We start from the raw sequence: 23,010 nt of genomic DNA, 5'->3' as shown, positions 1-23,010 counted from the left end.
CGTAGGAAAACTCTTGGATAGTATGTTAATAATTGAAATTATGGAATGAGTTGAGTTGGGTGAGTTATGGAAGTAAGCTTTGGGTTCGGCTATGACTTTAGTAATGGACTTTATTTTTAAATAATTAGCATGGCCTTGTGATAGAATTTTATGCATATGAATTAAATTCTTTATTGAAATCCATTTTTATAATTAATAGATAATTTAACATTTTTGGTAAAGTATTGGTGATGGGTGGGGTACATGGGATGTTGTTAAGGTTTATAAAATATTAGAGTTTAACTTATATATTTAAATATAGGTATAAATGTATGAAAAGAGTTTAGAATGTTAGTTTGAAGTGCTATACGCACTACCCTAGGTACCTCGATGGATTTTGGTTACACTATAAGTATCACCCTATATTTGTTAGGTCCCACGTGGCGTAGGTTATCTGACGTGCGGACAGACCCCATACGTTGTGTTGGTAGTACCGGCGTATGGGGAGATGATGTGACAATATGTTAAGGTCGCACGTGGCGTATGTTATTCGGCGTGTTGACAGACCCCATACGTGGCGTTGGTTGTACCGACGTATGGGGAGATATTGTAATATGATATTGAGGTCCACGTGGCGTAGGTTATCCGGCATGCGGACAGACCCATACGTGGCGTTGGTAGTACCGGCGTATAGGGAGATGAAGTGACAATATGTTGAGGTCGCATGTGGCGTAGAGAAGCAATAACTAAAAAGGATACGGAGCTCTCGTGGGGAGAGAACCGGTGGCAGGAGCCATGTGTGGTGGCAGGAGCCATGTGTGGTGGCCGGAGCCTTGTGTAAGAAAGAGAGGGAGGTGGCGGCAAGGAGGGGAATTTCTGCAATAATTTTAGAGCTTAGAATGGCCTACCTCATGCCTTGCATAGCCTCGTATTTATAAAGCCTCGGAGGGCTAGGGTTTGGGGAAAAATAATCTTTGTTGGGAAAGGATTTATTTTTCCTGATTTTAGGAGATTTAAATCAATTAGGGATTTGATGAGGATCAAATCTCTAATTCAAGGCAACAATCCCCAAATGGAAGGAAATATTTGACCTATGGTTTTGCTAAAAGTTCTCATATAACTCTCCCATGAACTTTCAACCAAATCCAAATCTTTACACTGCTCTGAGTTCATAGTATAAGTTCAAGAATGAAAAGATATCAAGAATTTATGATTCGGCATAATGTTATATTGACACTGTGGGAATCGAATTTTAGCAAAACCTTAGGTCAAATATTTCCTTCCATTTGGGGATTATTTGATTTGGGGATTCTTGCCTTGAATTAGGGATTTGATTCTCATTAAATCCCTAATTGATTTAAATATCCTAAAATCAAAAAAATAATTCTTTTCCCAACAAGAATTATTTTTCTCCAAACCCTAACCCTACAAAGCTTTATAAATACGAGGCTATACAAGGCATGAGGTAAGCCATTTCTAAGCTGACAAAACTCTGCAGAAATTCTCTCTCTCTCTCTCTCTCTCTCTCTCTCTCTCTCTCTCTCTCTCTTACACAAAGCTCCGGCCACCACACACGGCTCCGGCCGCCCGGTTCGCACCATATATATATCTCCATATCCTTTTAGCTATTGTTTCTCTACGAATCAATTGAACTAACTTAGGCATCGGAGGGCCTTTGGCCAACACCCCCCGAGTGTGGTCCTTTTATTCCGATTTATTTTGCAGAGAGAAAGAGACAACAAAGAGGAAGAAGGAATCTTAGATAAATATTCTTGTGGGACGAAAATCGCTCCCACAAACACATCAGAGCAATATTAGTTGTCATTTCACAGTGTTACAATACCTATATTCAATGAAAATTGCAACACAACAAATTCAGTATCCAGCCAAATTATAATTTATCAACGACGATAATAAAGAAACAAGAACAATGAACCCATAAAAAAAAAAATATTTCAACTAAATATAAATAATTAATGAAAAACTTCTATTTTGGGACTGAAAAAGTAAGGATTTGCATTACATAGGACACAATAAATCAAAAGAAAAAATAAAAGGATTTGCAGTACACTTGTAGCTATATAGCTGTTGCGCTTGAATTTTCAGTGACTGATGTTTTTGGTTGCTTCAATTGTCAAATAAACTCATGCATAATTTTAAGATCAAAGCCTTGGATTCCTCACAGGGTTTTGTATCAATTGATTTTTTCTATTTCGCAAACATTCAATTTTCTAAAGATGATGCTGAGATAGGGTCAAGAAAAGTTTTCATCTTTACTTTCTGAAGATATATATATGTGGTTGATGTGGCATTTACAATTGAGTCCTTACAATTGGTTGTAAGGAGGAATTCCTTCTTAGTTTTAAGGACTTGAGTGAAAGGGGAGAGTTTGACCCACTTTTTCACTTTTCCACTTAAACAACGGAAAATGAATATTCTTCCCTAAAATTGAAGCAACTGTTATAAAATGACATGGAATATGTGCTAATATTGAGCTGCACGTAAAGTAGAAGAGACACAGCATTTAACGAGATTCGGCTATGCCTACGTCCTCGGAGAGCAGCAGCAGTAGCTTTTCACTATATGAAATAATATGGCTACAACTTTAGTGTTTACAATATGTATGGCTCACTCAATTTTCTCTCTTGGAGAATTTCTCTCTTGCTCTCTTTCCTCTCAACTCACTCATCCTCTTTCTTCCTTCTCTTCCTTTTCTCTAAGCACACACTTCTCTTAATGGAGGTATCTATTTATAGGCCTAAGACATTGGTGGTTCACCTCACAATATAATTGGTAGACAACATCATTAATATTCTTCAATCAATTGGGTAGTGGTTTGGTTTAGTGGGTGTGAGTTGGCTATGTGGGCTTCACCTATTCTTCTTTACTTATTCTTCTTTACAACAGCAACTAAACTCTCTCACTTACTCTTCTTGTGGTGGTGACGGAGGCTTGTTTTGTTTAGGGTTAGGTGTTGGGGTTTTTGTATTTTGTGGGCTTTGGTTGTTTTGGGCCTCTTATTTTGGTATTTCAGGTTGAGTTTTGTTTTGTTATGTTTGAGCCCTTATTTTTCTTTTTGTCAGTTTTTTGGTATTTGGGTTCTTTATAAGTGCCAATTTGGCATTGCTTATTTGGGGTAATAAGTGATTTTTAAAAAATTTTGAGATGCCCAACCCGTTTGGTAAACTGTGAGAAAATTACTTATTGTTAAAAATTACTGTGAGAGAAAGCTATAAGGGAAAGCAGCTAATAAGGTGCTTTCATTTTCTAATTATGCTAGAATCAGTTTCGAAGAGGAGCTGAGTTTAATGATTATGTAGCAATCATTTTTTTATTATGCGTAAAATCAATACCTACAATACTTTTAACAAAAATTACTTTGTGTCACAGCTGATTTTTCTCACAGCAAATCTGACAGCGATTATTTTCACAGCACAGCAATGCCAAACTGTACCTAAGTTGCATCTTTGATTTCGCAAACAAATTTCATTCATTTCGACCAAAAAAATCGTGAATTGCTTGCTTTGCCTTAGGAGCTGGTCGATGATGACGAAAAATATGGCGAAAAGAGCTCCAGGGCTCACGCTTCTCCGAAAGGGTAATCCTTCTTCTCTCTATTCTCTGTTTGGGCTCGTCTTTTTCAGAAGCCAGTTTTGCTCTTTTGCTGTCAATCGTTCTCATACTGTTAGTGTTAAGGAAATCATTGATTTGGAAGATTTGGTAAAAACGCGTTGTAAATCTGGTAATCTTGGGTTAGATGAAGCACTGGGTCACTTCGATTCCGTAATTCAAATGAAACCCATTCCCTCGATTTGGGCTATTAATCATTTGTTTGGGGCACTCTCGAAGATGAATCAGTGTTCCACTGTAGTTTCTATGTATAAACAGATGCTGGCTTGTGTTGGCTTACATCCGGAAGTCCATACACTGAGTGTTGTTATCAATTGCTTGTGCCGTATGAATCGGGTGGACTTGGGTTTCTCTGTTTTAGCAACTATCCTTAAACATGGTCTTCAGCCCAATGCTTATACTTTGAATGCTTTGCTTCATGGGGTTTGCAAGTATAGGTCGCTCTCTGAGGCAATGGAGTTACTCCAGAAAATAGAAGAGAAAGGATTAGCATGCTGTGAAATCACTTACGCTACTATAATTAATGGGTTGTGCAGAGCTGGGAAAACATGTATGGCGCTTGAGATACTCGAGCAAATGTATGAAGATGGAAGGTTTAAGCCTGACCCTCAATGCTATAATCCAATCATTGACCGCTTATGCAAAGAAAGAAGAACAGATGAGGCGCTGACCCTATTTCGAGATATGATCAACAAAAGTGTTGCGCCGGATATCATCAGTTACACTTCATTAATTTATGGATTATGCAACATGGGTCTTTGGACACGAGCACTTGCTCTGTTTGAAATGATGAATAAGAAAGGCAGAAAGCCTGATGTTGTCACTTTTAATTCCATAATTTCTGCAGCATGCAAGTCTGGTAAGTGGGAAGAAGCTGTGCGGCTATTTAGAAACATGATTGATTGTGGCGCCTTCCCTAATATTGTTACATTCAATTCTGTGTTGGATGCTTTGTGCAAGGAAGGGAAGACTGCAGAGGCACTTAACCTTATGGAAGAAATGTTCCGTAGAGGTGTAAAGCCTGATGTCGTCACCTACAGCTCCTTAATTAATAGCCTCTGCCATTCCGCGCAATGGAAAGAAGCCACAAGGTTGTTTAATAGAATGCTGGATGAAGGAATTGCACCAGATGTTGTAACCTTTAACACTGTAATACATGCTCTTTGCAAGGAGAGACGGGCCGAGGAAGCGCTCTCCGTGTTAGAGCTAATGTCCCAAAGAGGTATGAGGCTTAACATTTTCACCTACAACTCTCTAATTTATGGCATGTGCCGTACAGATCAATGGGCTGAAGCCACAAGGTTGTTTGATGAAATGGTAGTTCAGGGAGTCTTACCTGATATCATAACTTTGACAGTACTTTTGGATGCTCTCTTCCAAGGAGGGATGCCAGAAGAGGCTCATAAAGTAGTTGAGGCCAGAGTTAAATATGGTATGGAGCTGAGCAAAATAACTTGCACTATGCTAATTGATGATTATTGTTTTCTTGGCAAAATGGATAAGGCAAAGAAGGTCATTGATTTAATGGTGATAAAAGATCGTGTCCCTGATATTGCTTCTTGCTATAAAGCCTTGGTCAACGGCTATATGCAAGCTAAAAGGATAGGTGAAGCTTTGAGGCTCGAAGAAGAAATGATCGAAAAAGGGGTGATGCCTGATTTGGAAACCCTAAAAGCTTTGAGAGGGTCTGCAGAATAGTTCCCCATGAGACCACTAGAACTAGTTACAATCCTGTAAAATCTTTTTGACTTCTAATTATGTCATTGGATTCTAAACTTGTATGACCAAGCAATATTAGTGAAATGAAGTGGTTTCAAACAAGTATAGGATCCTTGGTGCTGAAAATTACATTCAATATTCTTAATCTCACCGATGGATCCAGAAACAAGAACAGGATCCTTTTCACAGGTACTAACTCTCCCATGAACTTTCAACCACATCCAAATCTTTACACTGCTCTTAGTTCATAGTGTAAGTTCAAGAATGAAGAGATATCAAGAATTTACGATTCGGCACAATGTTATATTGACACATCAGAGCGATATTAGTTGTCATTTCAGTGTTACAATACCTATATTCAATGAAAATTGCAACACAACAAATTCAGCATCCAGCCAAATTATAATTTATCGGCAAAAATAATAAAAGAAACAAAAATGATGAAACCATAAATATAAATTCAACTAAATATAAATAATTAAAGAAAAACTTCTATTTTGGGACTGAAAAGGTAAGAATTTGCATTACATAGGACACAGTAAATCAAAGAAAAATAAAAGAGGTTTAGAGGAGAAATTATCTAATGACCAAATATTCTCTACATCCTTCTTGTCTGCATATAGACTAACAACTGTAACTACTTCCAAGTTCACAGTTCTTAATCATAAATAATGATAAGAAATACCTTCTTTATATGAGTTCATAGAGATGTGGGAGAGCAGAGATATGGTCAAATAAAAGTTTGCTAATATTGTTTTTTTTTTTCCCCGCTCATCTCAAAGAAAAGAATAAAAACTGTTGACTGGAAAAGTTTGGGGAACGCTAGCACAATCACGGGCGCTAAAATGGGAGGGGGACTCATGGTTTGCCTACCACGTCATGCTTTCATTTAATAGGTTTGCCATCCAAAGCATTGCTCTAGTCTTGCCTTAATTACTGTCACGGTGTTGCATGTGATGATCAACATGGTCTCCTGTCAAGTGTCGGCACATGATGACAACAGTAACTTCGACTTACGACAATCACTCTCCTACATTTCTTTGCACAATTTTGTTTTCGCCATAGGAGGAGATAGAGACATACCAAAAAATACATGCCCCTTTTTGTTTTCCCCGTCTTCTATTTGTTTTCCTTTCATTTTCAGACTCAATTAATACCTCTCTTGCACTCTCATATTACAAACAAGAAATATAATATCCCAGGATTAATTGACCCAAAAAAAAAAAAATCAACTCTAAGGATTACAGTAAACAAACGACAAAAGAAGTACAAAAAGTTGTCTTTAATCAAACCAACAAAATAAGATAATTGCATTTTCTCCCATTTAAAAAAAAAAAAATACTTATGCACTTTGGTGGATATTGAAGTCCTTCACTGCAGGTGAAGCTGCAGTTTAGTTCAATAGCTGCCAAAAAATTTGAATAAATTGAACTATTGAACTAAACCGTTAAGCAACCACTGCGGATGTCTCTTAACAACAACAATAATAATAATAATATCATTTGTTTGCAGATATTTCTTTTTAGAGTTCAAATTAGAGTTACCATTAACACTAATTTAAAACATTTTCACCTACAGCAAGAGGCAGTAGTGCATTTTATCTTTGCACGTAGTGGCGGATTCATGATTTTTACTTCATGGGTCGTGGTGTAAAAATTTCGATTTTTTTAAAACATAAAAAATAAAAAGTGAACCCAAAAAAAAAAAAAAAACTGATGTGTCAAACTTTCCCACAGCCTTATTGATTTCATATTCAAAGGCACCATGTCGCATGTGAAAGTCTGGTATAAATACATGAGGAATGCTAGCAACTTTTGCTAATCTTCTCTTTTGGACATTTTCCCTTCTCTTTATGACAAATGTCATTTTTCTTATACTTCAAACAATGCCATTAATGCATCACACAATTTAGTTTTTGTTTTCCAAGTTTACCCTTTTAAAATGTATTGGCTTTTATATTTCCTTCAATTTATTCAAATTTTATTATAACTTCTTTAGCACATTGTTAAAAAATAAATAATTAAAAAAATAAGAAAAACGTCATATTTTTTAAAAATAAAAATAAGGTTTGTTTCATGACATTGTTATCATCTTTATTTTATTTTTAACAAAGCACGAGCCTCTTTGGAAAAATTAAAAATTAAAAAAAAAACTTCAGTTTTTATTTTCTTATTTAATTTTTAACAAGGTGGTAAGAAAGTTATAAAAAAAAACATTAGCTTGTTATTAAAAAAATAATAATAATACATTTAATAAGGGTAAACTTAGAAAACAAAAACTAGTTTGTGTGATGCATTAATGACATTGTTTTTAGTGTAAGGAAAGTGACACTTGTAATAAGAAGAAAGGAGAAGGTCCAAAAGAGAATGTTAGAGAGAAGGTTGCTAGCACTCCCCTAAATACATTCCAGCAGAAGAAACACTTTGTTAACAATAATTTAGCAATAGTTATTGTCAACGCACAAAAAACAGTGGAACTATTATCTTCAATTTTCTTCATAACTGTTTGCCCTAAAATTCAGTCAACAGTAGGACTTCATATGCCCCTGAAAAACATGCATGACGTCCTTCTATCTCTTCCCCAAAATCCTACAAAGCAATATAGAAGAAAACAAACAAAATGAAAGCTAGGGTTTGAATCACAACATATAATTTCTGAAGAATTAAAAACTTTATTTATATAATGAATTTGGAGGAATTTTTTATGGAGTTTCCCAGGATGGCGGTTGTGGGATTGATCGAATAAAGCTTTCAGATTTTGACCCTTAAAAAAAAAAAAAAAAGACATGGCTCAAAACGCCGCCATTTTAGCCACGTCATAAAAGAAATTGAATGCACCTGGACCAAAACGACTTCTTTTTGGCCAAGAGCTTAAAAAGAAAAAAAGACCACAACAACGCAAGGTCCTTCAAGTCTTTCATCGAACACATGGTGTGTGGCTTGGGGTCGCACATCAGCTAACCATAGGGTCGCCTAAGGCCTCCACCGCCAACTTTTTGGCTGCCATGGGGTCGCTAACCCCTCTAGTCCTTCTGTGCGTCCGCCACTATTTGTACGCGAGATCTATAACTTTATCATGGATCTAATTTGGATGAATACATAGTAAGTCCAGAGACCTCATTTGGTATTGTGTGGCCTTCTTAGTAAATTACCCGTGTTCGAATGACCTGTGCTCTAATATTTCTTGTATAAAAATAAAAATAAAATAGATATAATTAACCCTTTCAAGTTCCAACCTCTGCTCCTTTGTTGAAGGAGACATTTTCAATTACTATCGCTTTGTTTTTATAAATTTTTTTTATGCAACAGAGTTGTGATAATAACAATTCTTGGTCTGAAAACAACATCTTCTTTCATAATAAAAGCCAAAAAAAAAAAAAAACATTTTCAGCATTTTATATGCAGCTCACGATCTCGCAAGGAGTTTATTAACCCAACCTAACCCTTTACCAGCTTCATTAAAGAGAATGTACTTACGTGCAGGAGTTTTATTTTATTTTTATTTTTATCAAAGAGAAATTTCATTAGATAAATTTCAACAATACAATCAAAGACATCAACAAGATATCAATTCCAAGAAGACAACAAACTAACATACTAAAAGCAAAACTAACGCAAATAAAAGCCGCACTAAGACTACTAGCTCGCACATCACCACAATTAATCATAAGCTTAAACAAAGCCCACAAACTCAACATAACCAAAACCCTAAAATAACCCATGAACCTAAACAAACTCTATAACCACCATCTGAAGAAGCGCCGTAGCGGCCACACCCACCACCGTATCTGAAAAAAATATGATTTCCAGCGATCTACTACTGGCATGAGTTTTATTTAGATCTTCTTATTTATTTTGTGTGTATTTTTTATTTTTTATTTTATTTTTGTGTTTTGTATTATACTATTTTGAATGCAACTTTATTGCCGTATGCAAGAGATCTTATCCTTGTCTTCCCATTCTGACGTTTAATAAATGGTCACTGAAAATCCAAATGTTGTAATGTGTTTGAAAATCCAAACTTAAAATATGCATATACGGGCTGGATGGGTTATACTCAATCATTCGATCACATTATAAATAAATAGGTTTTAAAGGTATCGGGGCAATAACTTATACAATGCAAGGAATAGACCGCCTTAGAGCATTTTCACCGGTTGTCCCTTGCCATAGTAAGATTAGCCCTAGGGCAGCCACTATTCACATGAATAGTGGCTGCCCGAGCCCCCTCCAGCAAAATGTGTTTCCAGTAGTTGGGGATTGCCATGGCAAATACTATTCTCTGCTTCGATGATTATCAATCGCTTTTGCTAAGGCATTTCTCCATTTCCCCAACTCTTTATTAAGAACTTTCCACCTACTGGATAATGCCATTTCTGTACGTGTAAAACCAATTGCCCTTTCACAAAATGCTTGATGAATTTTTTTCCACATATGAGAAAATTTAATCTCATTGCTCGTTACGGGACAATGACTAACTTGGACCCAAGCCTCACACAAGCTAACATCTTCCATCATGCTCCATGCCCCTCCATTTTCATTAGAAGAACCCATAATGTGATAGAAAAAAATTACAACTTCAAAGTGAAAAAATATTGAATAGAAAGTGAATAAATTTTGAGGAGAAAGTGAACAATAGTAGAAGGAGAAGAAAATATATGAGGATTTGGTGTTAAAAGTAAAGAGTATTGGTTGGTATTTATACACAAAAAATTCAGTAATTTTTGTGTATTTTTTAAAAAAAATATTCGATTTTTTTTTCAATTTTTTTTTTTGCAGAAAAATTGTCTGCCGCTGGATTGAAGAAAGAATTCTAATCGGAGAGACCAGAAGCTGCCACATGTCAAGTAGCTGTTGGCGGCTACTGTAGTGGTGAATTCGAATTTTTTTTTTTAGCGTTGGCGCGTGCATTGCACGCTCCAACGGTAAAAAAAAAATGAATTCGTGAGGGCTGACGCCAATGACGTAAGCGCCCTCGGGCCCAAGCTCCGGCCGAAATCGCCTTCGGGCTTGCCCAGTTTGGTGGACCCCACGCTCGCCCGGGCTGCTTCTTCGCTGCTGGACTTTGTTTTTTCGCCCAAACCCCCCAGCTCGAGTCCAAGGCCACTGCTGGACTTGCTCTTAAAGAGCTTTGTGTTTTGAAAAAAATACATACATCAATCACTGTAATTCCTTCCATCTTATTTTCAACCAATAAACGCAAGGAAAAAACCCCAAAATGGTAAAATCATTTTGACAAGAAAAGGATTACAAGGGAAAAGACTCACCTAAACTTCTTCATTAATCACCGGAAATTGAGTTTACAGACTTGCGAAACCTTCCAAAATTACAAAAACTTATCGGACCCCACAACAATGACTTGAGATCGTCGCAACCAGCGTTTGGGTCTTGCAAGGCTGAGAGGAGGCTTTTGCTTTTGCTTTTTTGCTTTTGTTTTTGCTATGTTTTCTTTTTGCCTGACAAACAAGGCCTTTACTAATACATTGTGATAAGTAATGAATATTTTGCAACCCATGCCGGTTTTTAATCCGCATGGGGATGCTTAAGTTACATAGAAAACATTTTTGTTTATAAGTGCAACAAAAAATTATTTTTTATTTTTGAAGAGAAGCAATGATATTAAAAAACATATGAAGAATTACATACCAAATTATCTTGAATGATATCATGAGGATCCTCATACCATTCAGAATTCAGATACTTAATTAAATAATAGAGTAAAAGGAACTAGTATATGAGGTACCAAATTAGCTTCTTTAAAAACAAAACAAACCGAAACACTAGGATGTGCAACAAATTTTTTTTTTTACTAACAATTTAACTGCTTTTTTTAATTCAGAAATAATTTTAAAATTTTCTTCTAAACATTGCTAAAAACACTCTTCCTTGCTAAAAATACTGCCAAACATGCCCTTAGCCAGTGTCGGTGTTCCCCAGTTTTACGTGTAACAGCTGTACTTTAATCACCCGACAAACTATTAGACGCGCCTCCCTCGGTAAAAACTTTTTCAAATTGTTTTTCTTGTTGCAGATATCCAAAAGCAAAAGCAATTCTCATTTCATTTGTCATCTTCCAACAACCAACACTAGCAAGCCTATGATTTTCTCTAAAGTTAATTTTGTACTTGTATTTGCCATACTGGACCTATCAATTCTCCTTCACATTATTAATGCTGTGGGGTTTCTCTTTTAATTTCTTTCCTTTTTTCCTTTTCCACAAACAAAGCTGTTCCCGTCTTTCTCCTTAACTTAATGTCTCTATCTTCTGCCCTTGAGTAGCTGGAGATCTTGGTTGGCTCAGCAGAGCAAGCCCAAGAATGGAGAAACTGCTCCCTGCAAAGTGCTCTCAAGAACTCTGGTTTGGCATTCTCATCTCCTTTGCTTTGTGCTTTATATTGCTTTCCTTTGATTATTCAACCTTTTTTAGTGTCAACAATGGGGTCAATCTTTTGGTCAACACACAAGTTGACCCAATTGGTATTTTGAAGAACCAAACCCTTTCAATTACAGAGAACCAAACCCTTTCAATTACAGACCAGCCCAGCACAGAATCATGCTCTGGTCGTTTTGTTTATATGCACGATGATCTTCCTGAAAAATTCAACCATGACTTGCTCGAGAACTGTAAATATCTTACTAGGGGGACTGATAAGCCCAATTTGTGTCCTTACTTTGAGAATTTTGGTTTTGGTCCTGAAATTGAGAACAATGAAGGGGTTTTGGCCAATGAGAGTTGGTTTTCCACAAACCAGTTCTTGTTGGAGTTCATATTCCACAACAAGATGAAGCATTATGAGTGTTTGACAAAGAACTCCACTCTGGCTTCAGCCGTTTATGTCCCATTCTATGCTGGCCTTGATGTCAGCCTCCATCTGTTCGATTCTAACCTCACGGTCAGAGACATTTCGGCGAAAGAGCTTGTCGATTGGCTTTCGAGAAAACCCGAATGGAAGAAAATGTGGGGAAGAGACCATTTCCTGGTTGCTGGGAGGATTTCTTGGGATTTCAGGAGGCAAACAGATGATGTTTCTGATTGGGGTAGTAAACTGAGGTGGTTGCCTGAGTCTATGAACATGAGTATGTTATCAGTTGAAGGGAGCTCATGGAAAAATGACTATGCTATACCATACCCTACAAATTTTCATCCTTCAAAGGACATTGAATTGGTTCAATGGCAGGACAGAATGAGAAAGCTAGAAAGGCCTTACTTGTTCACTTTTGCTGGGGCACCAAGGCCTGACCAGCAGAGTTCGATTCGGGGCAAAATTATAGATCAGTGCCTGGCTTCAAGCACTTGCAAGTTAATAGATTGTAGTTCTGCTGGGAACATTGATTGTGACAACCCGGCTAGTGTAATGAGGGTGTTTCAGAGCTCAGTTTATTGCTTGCAGCCTGGAGGGGATTCGTACACTAGGAGATCAGCTTTTGATTCCATTTTGGCTGGCTGTATACCGGTTTTTTTCCATCCGGGTACCGCTTATTCTCAGTACTTGTGGCATTTGCCAAAGAATCATAGCAGCTACTCTCTGTTTATTCCAGTGAGGGAGGCAAAAGATATGCCGGCCAGCATTGAGGAAATCTTGCTTGGCATTTCAGAGGATAAGGAATTTGCCATGAGAGAGGAGGTTATAAGGCTAATTCCAAACCTGGTTTATGCAGATCCCAGGTCTAGATTAGAGACCGCAGACGCATTCGATTTAGCTGTGAAGGGAATTCTTGAGAGAATAGAGGATGTTAGGGAGGTGATTAGGGAGGGGAAGGATCCTAGTATTGGTTTTGCTGATGAGGATAGTTACAAGTACACATTTCCTCAGACACAAGAACAAACTTGATTGAGTTCAATTATTTTTGTTTAGAAAACAAAAGGAGATAGAAGAAGAGGTGCAGATCTGCAATTGCTATTTGGGTGTAAAAACTATATGAGACAGAAAATGTACTTATTTAGCGTAAATTATAAACTGAAGTTGTGATGTTCTTGTGTTTTTAAATTTTTTTGTCAACCTCTCTCTCTCTCTCTCTCTCTCTCTCTCTCTCTTCCAGTCTCGAACCCGGCAAATGATGGGTTTTGGCTTGGACCACAAATCCAACAGGCTACTGGACACCGGCCTATTCATTTATTTAATTAACTTTGCAATTGTTAAACTTTGGTTGATTTGGATTCCACTATATGTTAGTGTGATATTGGGGGCATAAAAACTGTCGAACCAGGAAAAATAATCGAGTTTACCAAAAAAGTCAAAATCAGGCTGAAAATCAAACTGGACAAGTTATATCACAAAAAATAAGATCAAACCCAACCAAATTGACTATATTTATTCATTTTATTTTTTAAACCACAAGAAATTTGAACCAAACCGAACCAAACAGGACAGAAACTGTTATGATTCTATATCACAAGAACATACTCCTAGACCCAAAGTTTAGGTGTTTTAACATTAATTTTTTTCATGTTAACTTTCTTTGAGTTAATTTTAGTTTAATCCATCGTAATTTACTTTTATGGACATTTTAACTAAAATAAAATAAATTCTGGAAAATAAAATTTGTTTCATAAAAACGAGTTTCATAAAAACGAGTAGAACACATAAATAAAAATGGTTTTGGGGCCATCTTTGAAAGAAATGATAGTCAAAATTTAAATAAAATGAAATCTGAAGAAACTTTGGCATTGAAATATGAATAAATTAATGATAGCTAACAACACCTTACTAAGAATTGAGTGAGACTTGAAAAGAGATGAAGCGGATAAGGCACGAGAGGAAGCATTTGCAATTCAACAACAGTAGGCACAAAAAAAAAAAGACATGGATGATATGGAGATGAAAATCATGGCTATGGATACGAGCCATATGTCTCCTGAAACAAAGGCCTATTGGAAGCTAAGACGAATGGATGTGATGAGAAGAAATTTTTTTCATGATGACGGACCTAGCAATACGGATTGGTTAAATGATGAAAACCATTAGGTTGTATTGAAACACCTTTGCCATATGTTGTATTGTCGTATTGTTGTATTATCCTTTAATTTGTTGTATTGTTTCATTTTTATTCAATAAAAAAATATTAAATAATATGACTATTTATTAAAAATATTTGAGCATCAAAACAAAGATTAATTAAAAACACAGCTTAATTTATTACAAACAACACACAAAACAAACCATACTTAAAAGCATAATTCCAAAAAACACCATACACAAAATAAAGCATAACTAAAAACAAAGTATAATTCCAAACAAAGCACTAATCTTTACTTCATCCACTGTGATTGCCTTTCATCTCCCACAAGTGCTCGATCAAGTCAAGTTGACATCTCTCGTGAACATATGAAGATTGCATTTCTTGATAACGATCAATCATGGGGTTGTTGTATCGACCATCCCAAACTAAAGGTTCGGACTCCATTGGTTGTCCATTTGGTCCCATCGGACTTTCATATATTCTTGTCAACGTAGCATCGTAGTCATACTCATCCTCCACAATCATGTTGTGGAGAATGATGCAAGTCATCATAATACTCCGCAACACCTCCGCATCTAGCATCCGAGCAGCACCCCTAATAATTGCCCAACGAGCTTGCAAGATACCGAAACACCTTTCTACGTCTTTCCTGTAACCTTATTGAAAAGAAGCAAAGCTTGTTTCCTTCTCGGATTGGGGATTCGAAATTGTTTTCACGAATGTCGTCCACCTAGGATAAATTCCGTCAGTAATGTAGTACGCACCAGAATATACGGTATTGTTGATTTGGTACGTGACCTGAGGGGAATGACCTCGCAATACCTCATCGAACACCGGGGATTGACCAAGGACATTAAGGTCATTCTGAGATCCGGCAACTCCAAAGAAGGCATACCAAACCCAACAGTCGAATGAAGCTACATGCTCCAAAATTATACTTTTTTTGCCTTTCCGATTCCCGTACTCTCCTTGCCAAGCAGTAGGACAATTCTTCCACTGCCAGTGCATGCAATCGATGCTTCCAATCATTCCTGGGAAACCTCGACCTTAGCTTTTTGTAGAAGCCTTTGCAGGTCCCTCGACGTGGGTTTGCGAAGGTACTCCCTCGTGTACAAATTTTTCACTGCATCATAGAATCTCACCAAGCACTCTAGGATAGTTGATTTTCCCATCCTTGCAATCTCATCCATCTGCTCTATAGATGCCCTATAAGCAAGTATCCGCAAAGCAGCTATAATTTTTTGCCCCGGGATAAGACCCAAAACTCCAACAGCATCATGTTTTTGAATGAAGTATGTGTCGTAATTACAAATATCATGCATGATTTTTTGGAACAAATATGGCTGTATTCTATATCTCTCTCGAAACTTAGAAACAGGATATAACGAATTTGGGATAAAGTAATCTTCCAAGAGATTCTTACCCCGAGACTCCCTACGTTTGTCCATGTTTGGGGCACAACAATGGCGGTGTTCCCTTGATTGATTAAGCATACAGACCGCTGCTGCAAGCATTTTTTCCTTTTTTCATCGGTGTCCCGATCTTCATCAGCACGTCTATGCCGGATTTCTTCCCTTTCTTTCTGTTGCCTCTCCAACACCCTCCTGAAGTTTGACATTGAAAGTAGAATGTGTTTTGTAAAATTTGAGAAATGAAGGAATAGATAAGAGATGATGTGAGAGGTATGAGTTGATGGTGTTGTTTTATAGAGGGATTCAGAAGATAGAGATGACACGCGACACAATTTTAGAGGGTGAAAATCTTATCTGAAATATGAGATTATAATTTTTTTTAATGAATATCCGAAAATTTTATCTGGAATAAGACATGTGGCAACCGAGATTCTCATCCGAAAATCTTTTCTGAAAAATAATGGACACGTGACAACCAAAAATCTTATCTTAAAATTTAATTACAAAAGATTATCAAAATTAATGGTTTAAAGTATTAAAAAAAAAAAAAAAGGAAATAAAGTACAATGAATAATATTTGCCTTAGACTTAGCCCTCATGGGTGGAACCACAAATGACAAGGCTGACACTATTCACGTGAATAGTGGCAGCCCTTGCTTGCCCTTGCCTAGACTTAGCCCTTATGAGTGGAGATGCTCTAAGTCTTGATTTGATTTTGATTTTTAATTCTTTTCCCTTCTCCTCAAGTTTGATTGCATTGCATTAATGTCTCTCTTTATCTTTAAAACAGGGCCTTGCGGTTTAATTTGATTATGCTAACACTAATTCATTCATCCATTCATGCCCTCCGTCTTCTTCCACACAATGAATTCCTCCACCTTTGTTGAAGTTTATCTCTTTTCTTTTGTAAGAAGAAGCAGGGGAAGACTTCCCTATCTTAAGAGTATCTACAACATATTTATTATTATTTTTCTTTTTCAATTTTTCGATTTAATTAGTTTAATTCCTCCTTGTATGCATCTAAGTGTGTTTTATGGGATTTGCTGCGTACTGTGTCGTTGGCAAACAGATATCTATTGCATTTTTACAAAGGATCAAAGCTGACTTTAGAAAAAGATATGGGGTGGGTCATTCGCTGGAGGAGAAAGCAGCACAGTAGAGACTCAAAACAGAAAGAAGGGTGGGGAAGCATCAGGAATAAGGAATAAGAAAAGAAAAGAAAAGCACACGTTAGACTTGGAGTTCTATTTCCACATAACTGCTGCTATTTCTTCGTAACTGTAGCAGTTCCAAATGTCAACTGCATAATCAAAACTTCTTCGCCAATTTTCACAAATGAGTTCTTCATTATATTTTTTATCTTCCTTTTTTTCTGTTCTTTATAGTTGTTTCGATTTCTTCTCCTATTTTGTTCTAACTTATTGGAGTTGGGGGTCCAGAATTCCCCCTTTGGCAGAGCATCAGGATCAGGTAAGAATCTTCTCTCTCGAAACTGCTCTAATTTTTGTTCCAAATATAATTCCAGAGACGTGGCAGTGGTTGCAACTGAGGTGATCTATTTTGTTTGGTTCAGTTAATGCAGTAGATTATGTGCAGGTAAGACTTTGGCGTTTGAAGTATACAAGCTATTAGCTGAATGAAACACTTTGGCCTTTGGTTTCTTTCACTTTGTGGTTGCTGGAGGAGCCGACTATTGGTGGATATGTTTCTCTTTCAGTCTCCTTGATGTCGAACTAGACACTGTGTGTGGGACAAATGAAGAAGGTACCCGGTTTTCCAATTCTTTTGATGTGGCAAACGAAAGCACTATGTATGGTTATGTTGATTTCTCCTGGAAGATCACAAGGTTCTTAAACATTGAATCAGAAGCAGCATTAAGGAAGAATATGAAAATCGTAGATCAATTTGTTTATAAATTAATCAAAGACAAGATTGAAACAATTCATAATTCAGAAGATAAGCTACGAGCTGTGAGTTACCTTCTAGGTCATGTTTGTCCTGGATTGAATTAATTTCATGTTATTATTGATTAATATAATTGAATGAATGGCAGTTGAAGAAAGTAGACATTGTTTAAAGGTTTTTGGCATCGGAAGAGACTGATCCAAAGTACTTGCGAGACATGGTCCTCAGCCTCATTGCAGCTGGAAAAGACACAACGGCTAGCACTCTTACATGCTCTGCAAGCATCCTCATATACAAGAAAAGATTTCACAGGAAGTTAGAGAAGCAACAAATCTGAAAGATAATTCAAGCATTGATGAGCTTGTAGACAACCTTACTGATGAGGCCCTTGAGAAAATGCAATATCTCCTTGCAGTTTTGAATGAGACAACCAGGCTGTACCCTGCTCTTCCACTGGTACTTCTAATTCAAACACAATTGCAAGGCTAAGCTGATATAAACAACATTGTCTGCTGACCTTTCTGAATTTTGAATCTTTAGAATTACTTTTAACAAGTTTGTTTGATACCTGGCCAGATGGATTTAGTGTCAAAACAGGTGATGTGGTGGCATACCATGCTTACGGCATGGGCAGACTGAAATATATATATATATATGGGGTGACGATGCAAAAGAATTTCGGCCAGAGAGATGGCTTAATGAAAATGGTCTTTTCCAACAATAAAAGTATTTTCTTTTATTGACCTTATTTTTTTAGACATCCATTTAGCAGTTTACACGCTATAAAAGAAAAAAAAAAGTACAATTAGCAAACAAAGAAAGTAATGTAAAGGTAGGTGAATGTAAGCGTATACCCATACGTAGCAATGGATAGATCGTTGGAAGAGAATCCTGCAACATAAAATTAAGAGCAACATCAAAATAGGGGTAATTTCAATTCAGCAAAAACAAATAAAAACAAAACCCAAAATTAAAAACATGTAACCAATTGGACATTTTTATTTGGGTGGTGAAGACCACTGGTTAAAGTTGAGAAATGTAGGTTTAAAATCAATCAAATTGAAACCAATTGAATGAGTTGAAAAGAGTAGGCAAAGCACTAAAGAAGCAAAGTTTGTCGGACAGTATAAATAATTGAGAAATGGATATAGGCCTTATTAATACTAGCCTCTCTGCACACGCTTCTGCGTGTGCAAGAGGTTTTTTTTAATCACACGTGCTATGTGCGACTTACAAAGTTTCATAAATATTTTTTTTTGCAATTGTATCTATATAGATGTCCGTTTCAATAGTTTCATATTTTAATCGCGCGCGTGTGATATATCGTCGTCTTAAGACGTCCATCTTAGCAGTTTACACGCTATAAAAGAAAAAAAAAATTAAATTGCTAAGATGGACGTCTAGAAAAATACGGGTGATAAAGGAAAATTTTTAAGATGACGATTTATCACATGCGCACGATTAAAATATGAAACTGTTGAAATGGATATCTATATAAACAGTCCTGATCTTTTGGACTACAGGAGTCCAAGAGATTTGTGGTCACTCATTATATTCAACGGTTCACTCACTCTTGCACTCCTTTTAAGAAATTTTTTTTGAACCATTAAATTAATATCCAATAGTGGGTGACCACAATCTCTTAGACTCCTGTGGTCCAAGAGATCGGGACTGTCTATATAAATACAATTGTGAAAAATATATTTATGAAACTTTGTAAGTCACGCATAACACGTGTGATTAAACAAAAACCTTTCGCACATGCGGAAGCGTGTGTAGAGAGGCTAATATTGAAGAAAAACATAATTATGGAAAGAAAAAAAAAAAAAAAGACACGTGTTATTTTTGGTAAAAAGTAAGCCATGTGTTGGCCTCTGAAAAATAAAATCAGCATGAGAATAATTAATAAAATAAAAATTCGCACGTCTTTTAATTAGAAAGAGGCGACCACTACGTTTCCTCAAAAGACAAAAACCGACAAAGCAAACGTACTATCACTTTCGTTGTTTGTTAAATTGTTTTGTTTGTATTTTTGTATTTTTAAAAAAAAAATATAAAAGGTAATCTAAAATTGCAAAGGGGAGGTTTCTCACTCACATTACCAAGACACAATAGGGTTTGAATCTGCTTGTTTACAAGTTAATAGCTCTTTTTAAGTATGGGCTAGACTCCGTTGGTATTTTTATTTTTGTTTTGAAATAATGAAAGTAAAATAATTACATGCAAAAAATTTAAATACAAAATAAAATTGACAAACCTTGTATGAAAGGAGGCGGCCAACCATGCTTCACTCCAAAATTTGATCCTTTAATTTCGGCATTGATTTCTCATTTGATTAGGCCACGAAGTACGGTTGAGAGCGAGATGTGTTTCGAACTTTTTTTGTTTATTGGCCTTCATAATACATGCATAGCACCAAGATGTATAAAAAGCTAGAGACATTAATCTAAGCCCATCAACCAGTAATGGTGACTAATGTGATGGGTTTAGTGGCAAACCGGTCTACAGAGTAAACTATTGACTTCAATGTCCAAACGGCTAGGAAGTAGCTTGCATGATGATTCAGTGACTGTTTAGGGCAATAAGCTTGCTTAAACAATGAGGCTTGGGGGAATTAGTTCATAATCCTCCTCCATGAATATGCTTCCAAGTACTTATTAAATTATTTTTTAAATTTTCAAGTGATTCGTGACATTCATCGACTAACAATTACTCACGTGTTTATGAGAATATAAAGGCCCGTTTGATAACCATTTCAACTTTAGTTTTTAACTTTCATTTTTTTTGCTAGACTATTTAAATTTTAGTGAGAATGACAGTGAAAATGGGATTGAGAGAGAAGATGAGGGGAGGATGGGATGAATGAGTAACAAAAGTGAACACAAAAACTAAAAACTGAAATATATCTGAAATTGTTTTCACTTTTGTTACTCATCCCTCTCATCATCCTCTCTCTCTCTCTCTCTCTCTCTCTCTCTCTCTCTCTCTCTCTCTCTCTCTCATATTCCTCTATACTCTAACATAAAAAATAAAAACTCTCTCTCATGTTCCTCTATACTCTAACATAAAAAATAAAAACTAAAAATTAAAATCGAAATGACTATTAGACGGGTCTCTCTCTCTCTCATGTTCCTCTATACTCTAACATAAAAAATAAAAACTAAAAATTAAAATCGAAATGACTATTAGACGGGCCCCAAAAATATTTCTCCTTTTTACTTTTACTTTTTTGGTTGTTGATGGGGGGCTGAAGCCCAGAAAGCAAGAAGAAAGATTACACGGATGACCCTAGCTTTTGCCAAACTCATAGTATAGCGACCTCTACACAAAATGTATCTTCTTTTATTTATTGAAACTTACAATGTACTTTATATAATAACCTTTCTATTTTTTCTCCTTCTCTTGTTTACTATCTGAAAAAAAATGACTAAATATAAATTCTTTAGCTGCTAGTGTAAGAAACACAGGGGTGAAAACTGGCATTGTCTCATATAATATTTCTACAACCAAATGGAAATAATTATAGTTTGATGAATTTCAATATCCTGCAATATTCTTCTATCTCTTTTTGTTCTCTAAACACAATCTACCAAGTTTATTCTGTCGTCTCAGGAAATGTAAACTTAAAATTATCCTCATCGGCAAAACCAATACTAGGATCCTTCCTCTCTCTAATAACCTCCCTAACATTCTCTATCCTCCCAAGAATTCCCTGTACAGCTAAATCGAATGCGTCTTCGGTCTCTAATCTTGACCTGGGATCTGCATATACCAGATTTGGTATTAGCCTTATAACCTTCTCTCTCATGGCCAATTCCTCATGCTTTGAAATTCCAAGCAAAGTTTTCTCAATGATGCCTTCTTTCAAATCTTCAACTTCTTTCACCGGAATAAACACCGAATACTTGGTATGATTCTCCGGTAAATGCCACAAATACTGCGTATACGCAGTTGCTGGATGAAAGAAAACCGGAATGCAGCCTGCCAGAAACGAGTCGAAAGTTGATCTTCTAGTGTGTGAATCCCCTGGAGGCTGCAAGCAATAAACAGAGCTCTCAAACACCCTCATAACAGTAACCGGGTTGTTACAATTAATCCCAGAAGAACCACAATGTAAGAACTTGCAGTTGCTTGAAGCCTGGCACTGATCAATAAGCTTGCCCCGGATTGAATCTTTCATGTCAGGCCTCGGCGCACCAACAAAAGTGAACAAGAAAGGCCTCTTTTGGCTTCTGACTCTGTTCTGCCATTGAACCACATCACTGTCATTTGCAGGATGGAAATTTGTAGGGTATGGTATGGCAAAGTCATTTTTCCAAAGACTTCCTTCAACAGATAACATACTCATGTTCATGGACTCCGGCAAAACCCTGAGATTAGTACCCCAATCAGAACTATTCTCCTTTTGCCTCCTGAAGTCCCAAGAAGTCCTCCCAGCAACCATGAAATGATCTCTCCCCCACATTTTCTTCCATTCGGGCTTGCCCGAAAGCCATCCCACGAGATCTTTCCCTGAATAGTCTCTGACCGTGAGGTTAAAATCCCACAGATGGAGGCTGGCATCAAGGCCAACATAGGATGGTACATAAATGGCTGAAGCCTGATTGGAGTTGTTTGTCAAACACTTGTACTGCTTCATCTTGTTGTGGAATATGACTTCCAACAAGTAAGGATTTGTGATGAACCAACTCTGGTTGGCTAAAACCCCTTCTGGTTCCTCAATCTCAGGACCAAGCCCCAAATTCACGATGTAACGACACATATTTTGTGTGTCACTATTCTTAGGCTTGCTCCCTGTAGTAAGATTCTGGCAGTTTTTGAGGAGATCATCGTTGAATTTGGCAGGAAGATCATCATGAACATAAATGTAACGTCCGTAACACGAATCTCTGGTGATGTATGGATGAACACGTCTGACTAAGAGATTGACGCCATTGTAGACGCCCAACATTGACGTTGAATAATCAAAGCAAAGAATGGTAAAGCACAAAACAAAGGAGACTAGTATGCCAAACCAGACTTCTTTGTGGCACTTTCCGGCAAGTGGTTTCTCCATTTGATCTTCAATCAATCATGAGCAGGCTCTCTCAGCCGGACTAGAATGTCTCCGATCACCGGTTCACCGAATTAGTAACAAGGCAGAAGAGAGAGGCATGGAAAATATATATATATATATATATATATATATATGGTAAACCACTGTTTGAATTCGAATTATGTCTCTAGCATGATCAGTGGAATATATAGGGGAAGTTGAAGGAAATGGGAAATTTATTTAAGATTGATATGGGATTTGGAATGGGGAAAGAAAGGGAGATGGGATATGCATGGTAAGTGGTCAAAAAGAGGAAAAGCCAATCAATCCAATAAGATCAGGAAGATGGAGGAGAAAAGGGAAAAGGGAT

The 23,010-nt window shown here is 36.7% G+C and overlaps 3 protein-coding genes across 3 annotated transcripts; 2 read left to right on the top strand and 1 right to left on the bottom strand.

Annotated features, from left to right (window-relative positions):
* The first annotated feature begins 3,486 nt into the window (after nt 1-3,486).
* LOC117614208 (pentatricopeptide repeat-containing protein At1g62914, mitochondrial-like) lies at nt 3,487-5,430 on the top strand. The gene has a single exon (XM_034342933.1). The coding sequence runs from the start codon at nt 3,523-3,525 to the stop codon at nt 5,305-5,307; it is 1,785 nt and encodes a 594-aa protein (XP_034198824.1). The 5' UTR covers nt 3,487-3,522; the 3' UTR covers nt 5,308-5,430.
* A 5,933-nt stretch (nt 5,431-11,363) lies between these two features.
* LOC117616794 (probable xyloglucan galactosyltransferase GT14) lies at nt 11,364-13,329 on the top strand. Its single transcript, XM_034346210.1, has one exon. The coding sequence runs from the start codon at nt 11,645-11,647 to the stop codon at nt 13,157-13,159; it is 1,515 nt and encodes a 504-aa protein (XP_034202101.1). The 5' UTR covers nt 11,364-11,644; the 3' UTR covers nt 13,160-13,329.
* Nucleotides 13,330-21,075: 7,746 nt separating this feature from the next.
* On the bottom strand, nt 21,076-22,736 carry LOC117614896 (probable xyloglucan galactosyltransferase GT14). The gene has a single exon (XM_034343825.1). It carries the CDS (start codon nt 22,659-22,661, stop codon nt 21,201-21,203), a length of 1,461 nt encoding a protein of 486 aa, XP_034199716.1. The 5' UTR covers nt 22,662-22,736; the 3' UTR covers nt 21,076-21,200.
* Nucleotides 22,737-23,010: the final 274 nt, after the last annotated feature.

The sequence above is a fragment of the Prunus dulcis genome, chromosome 1 (genome assembly GCF_902201215.1).
Source record: "Prunus dulcis chromosome 1, ALMONDv2, whole genome shotgun sequence".
Classification (NCBI taxonomy): domain Eukaryota; kingdom Viridiplantae; phylum Streptophyta; class Magnoliopsida; order Rosales; family Rosaceae; genus Prunus; species Prunus dulcis.
The sequence above is the reverse complement of the archived record's forward strand: the minus strand, read 5'-3'. Positions and strand labels throughout refer to the sequence as shown.

Excerpts from the sequence above, each read along its gene's own strand:
- LOC117614208 (XM_034342933.1), top strand. The coding sequence starts at position 3,523 with ATGATGACGAAAAATATGGCGAAAAGAGCTCCAGGGCTCACGCTTCTC.
- LOC117616794 (XM_034346210.1), top strand. The coding sequence starts at position 11,645 with ATGGAGAAACTGCTCCCTGCAAAGTGCTCTCAAGAACTCTGGTTTGGC.
- LOC117614896 (XM_034343825.1), bottom strand. The coding sequence starts at position 22,661 with ATGGAGAAACCACTTGCCGGAAAGTGCCACAAAGAAGTCTGGTTTGGC.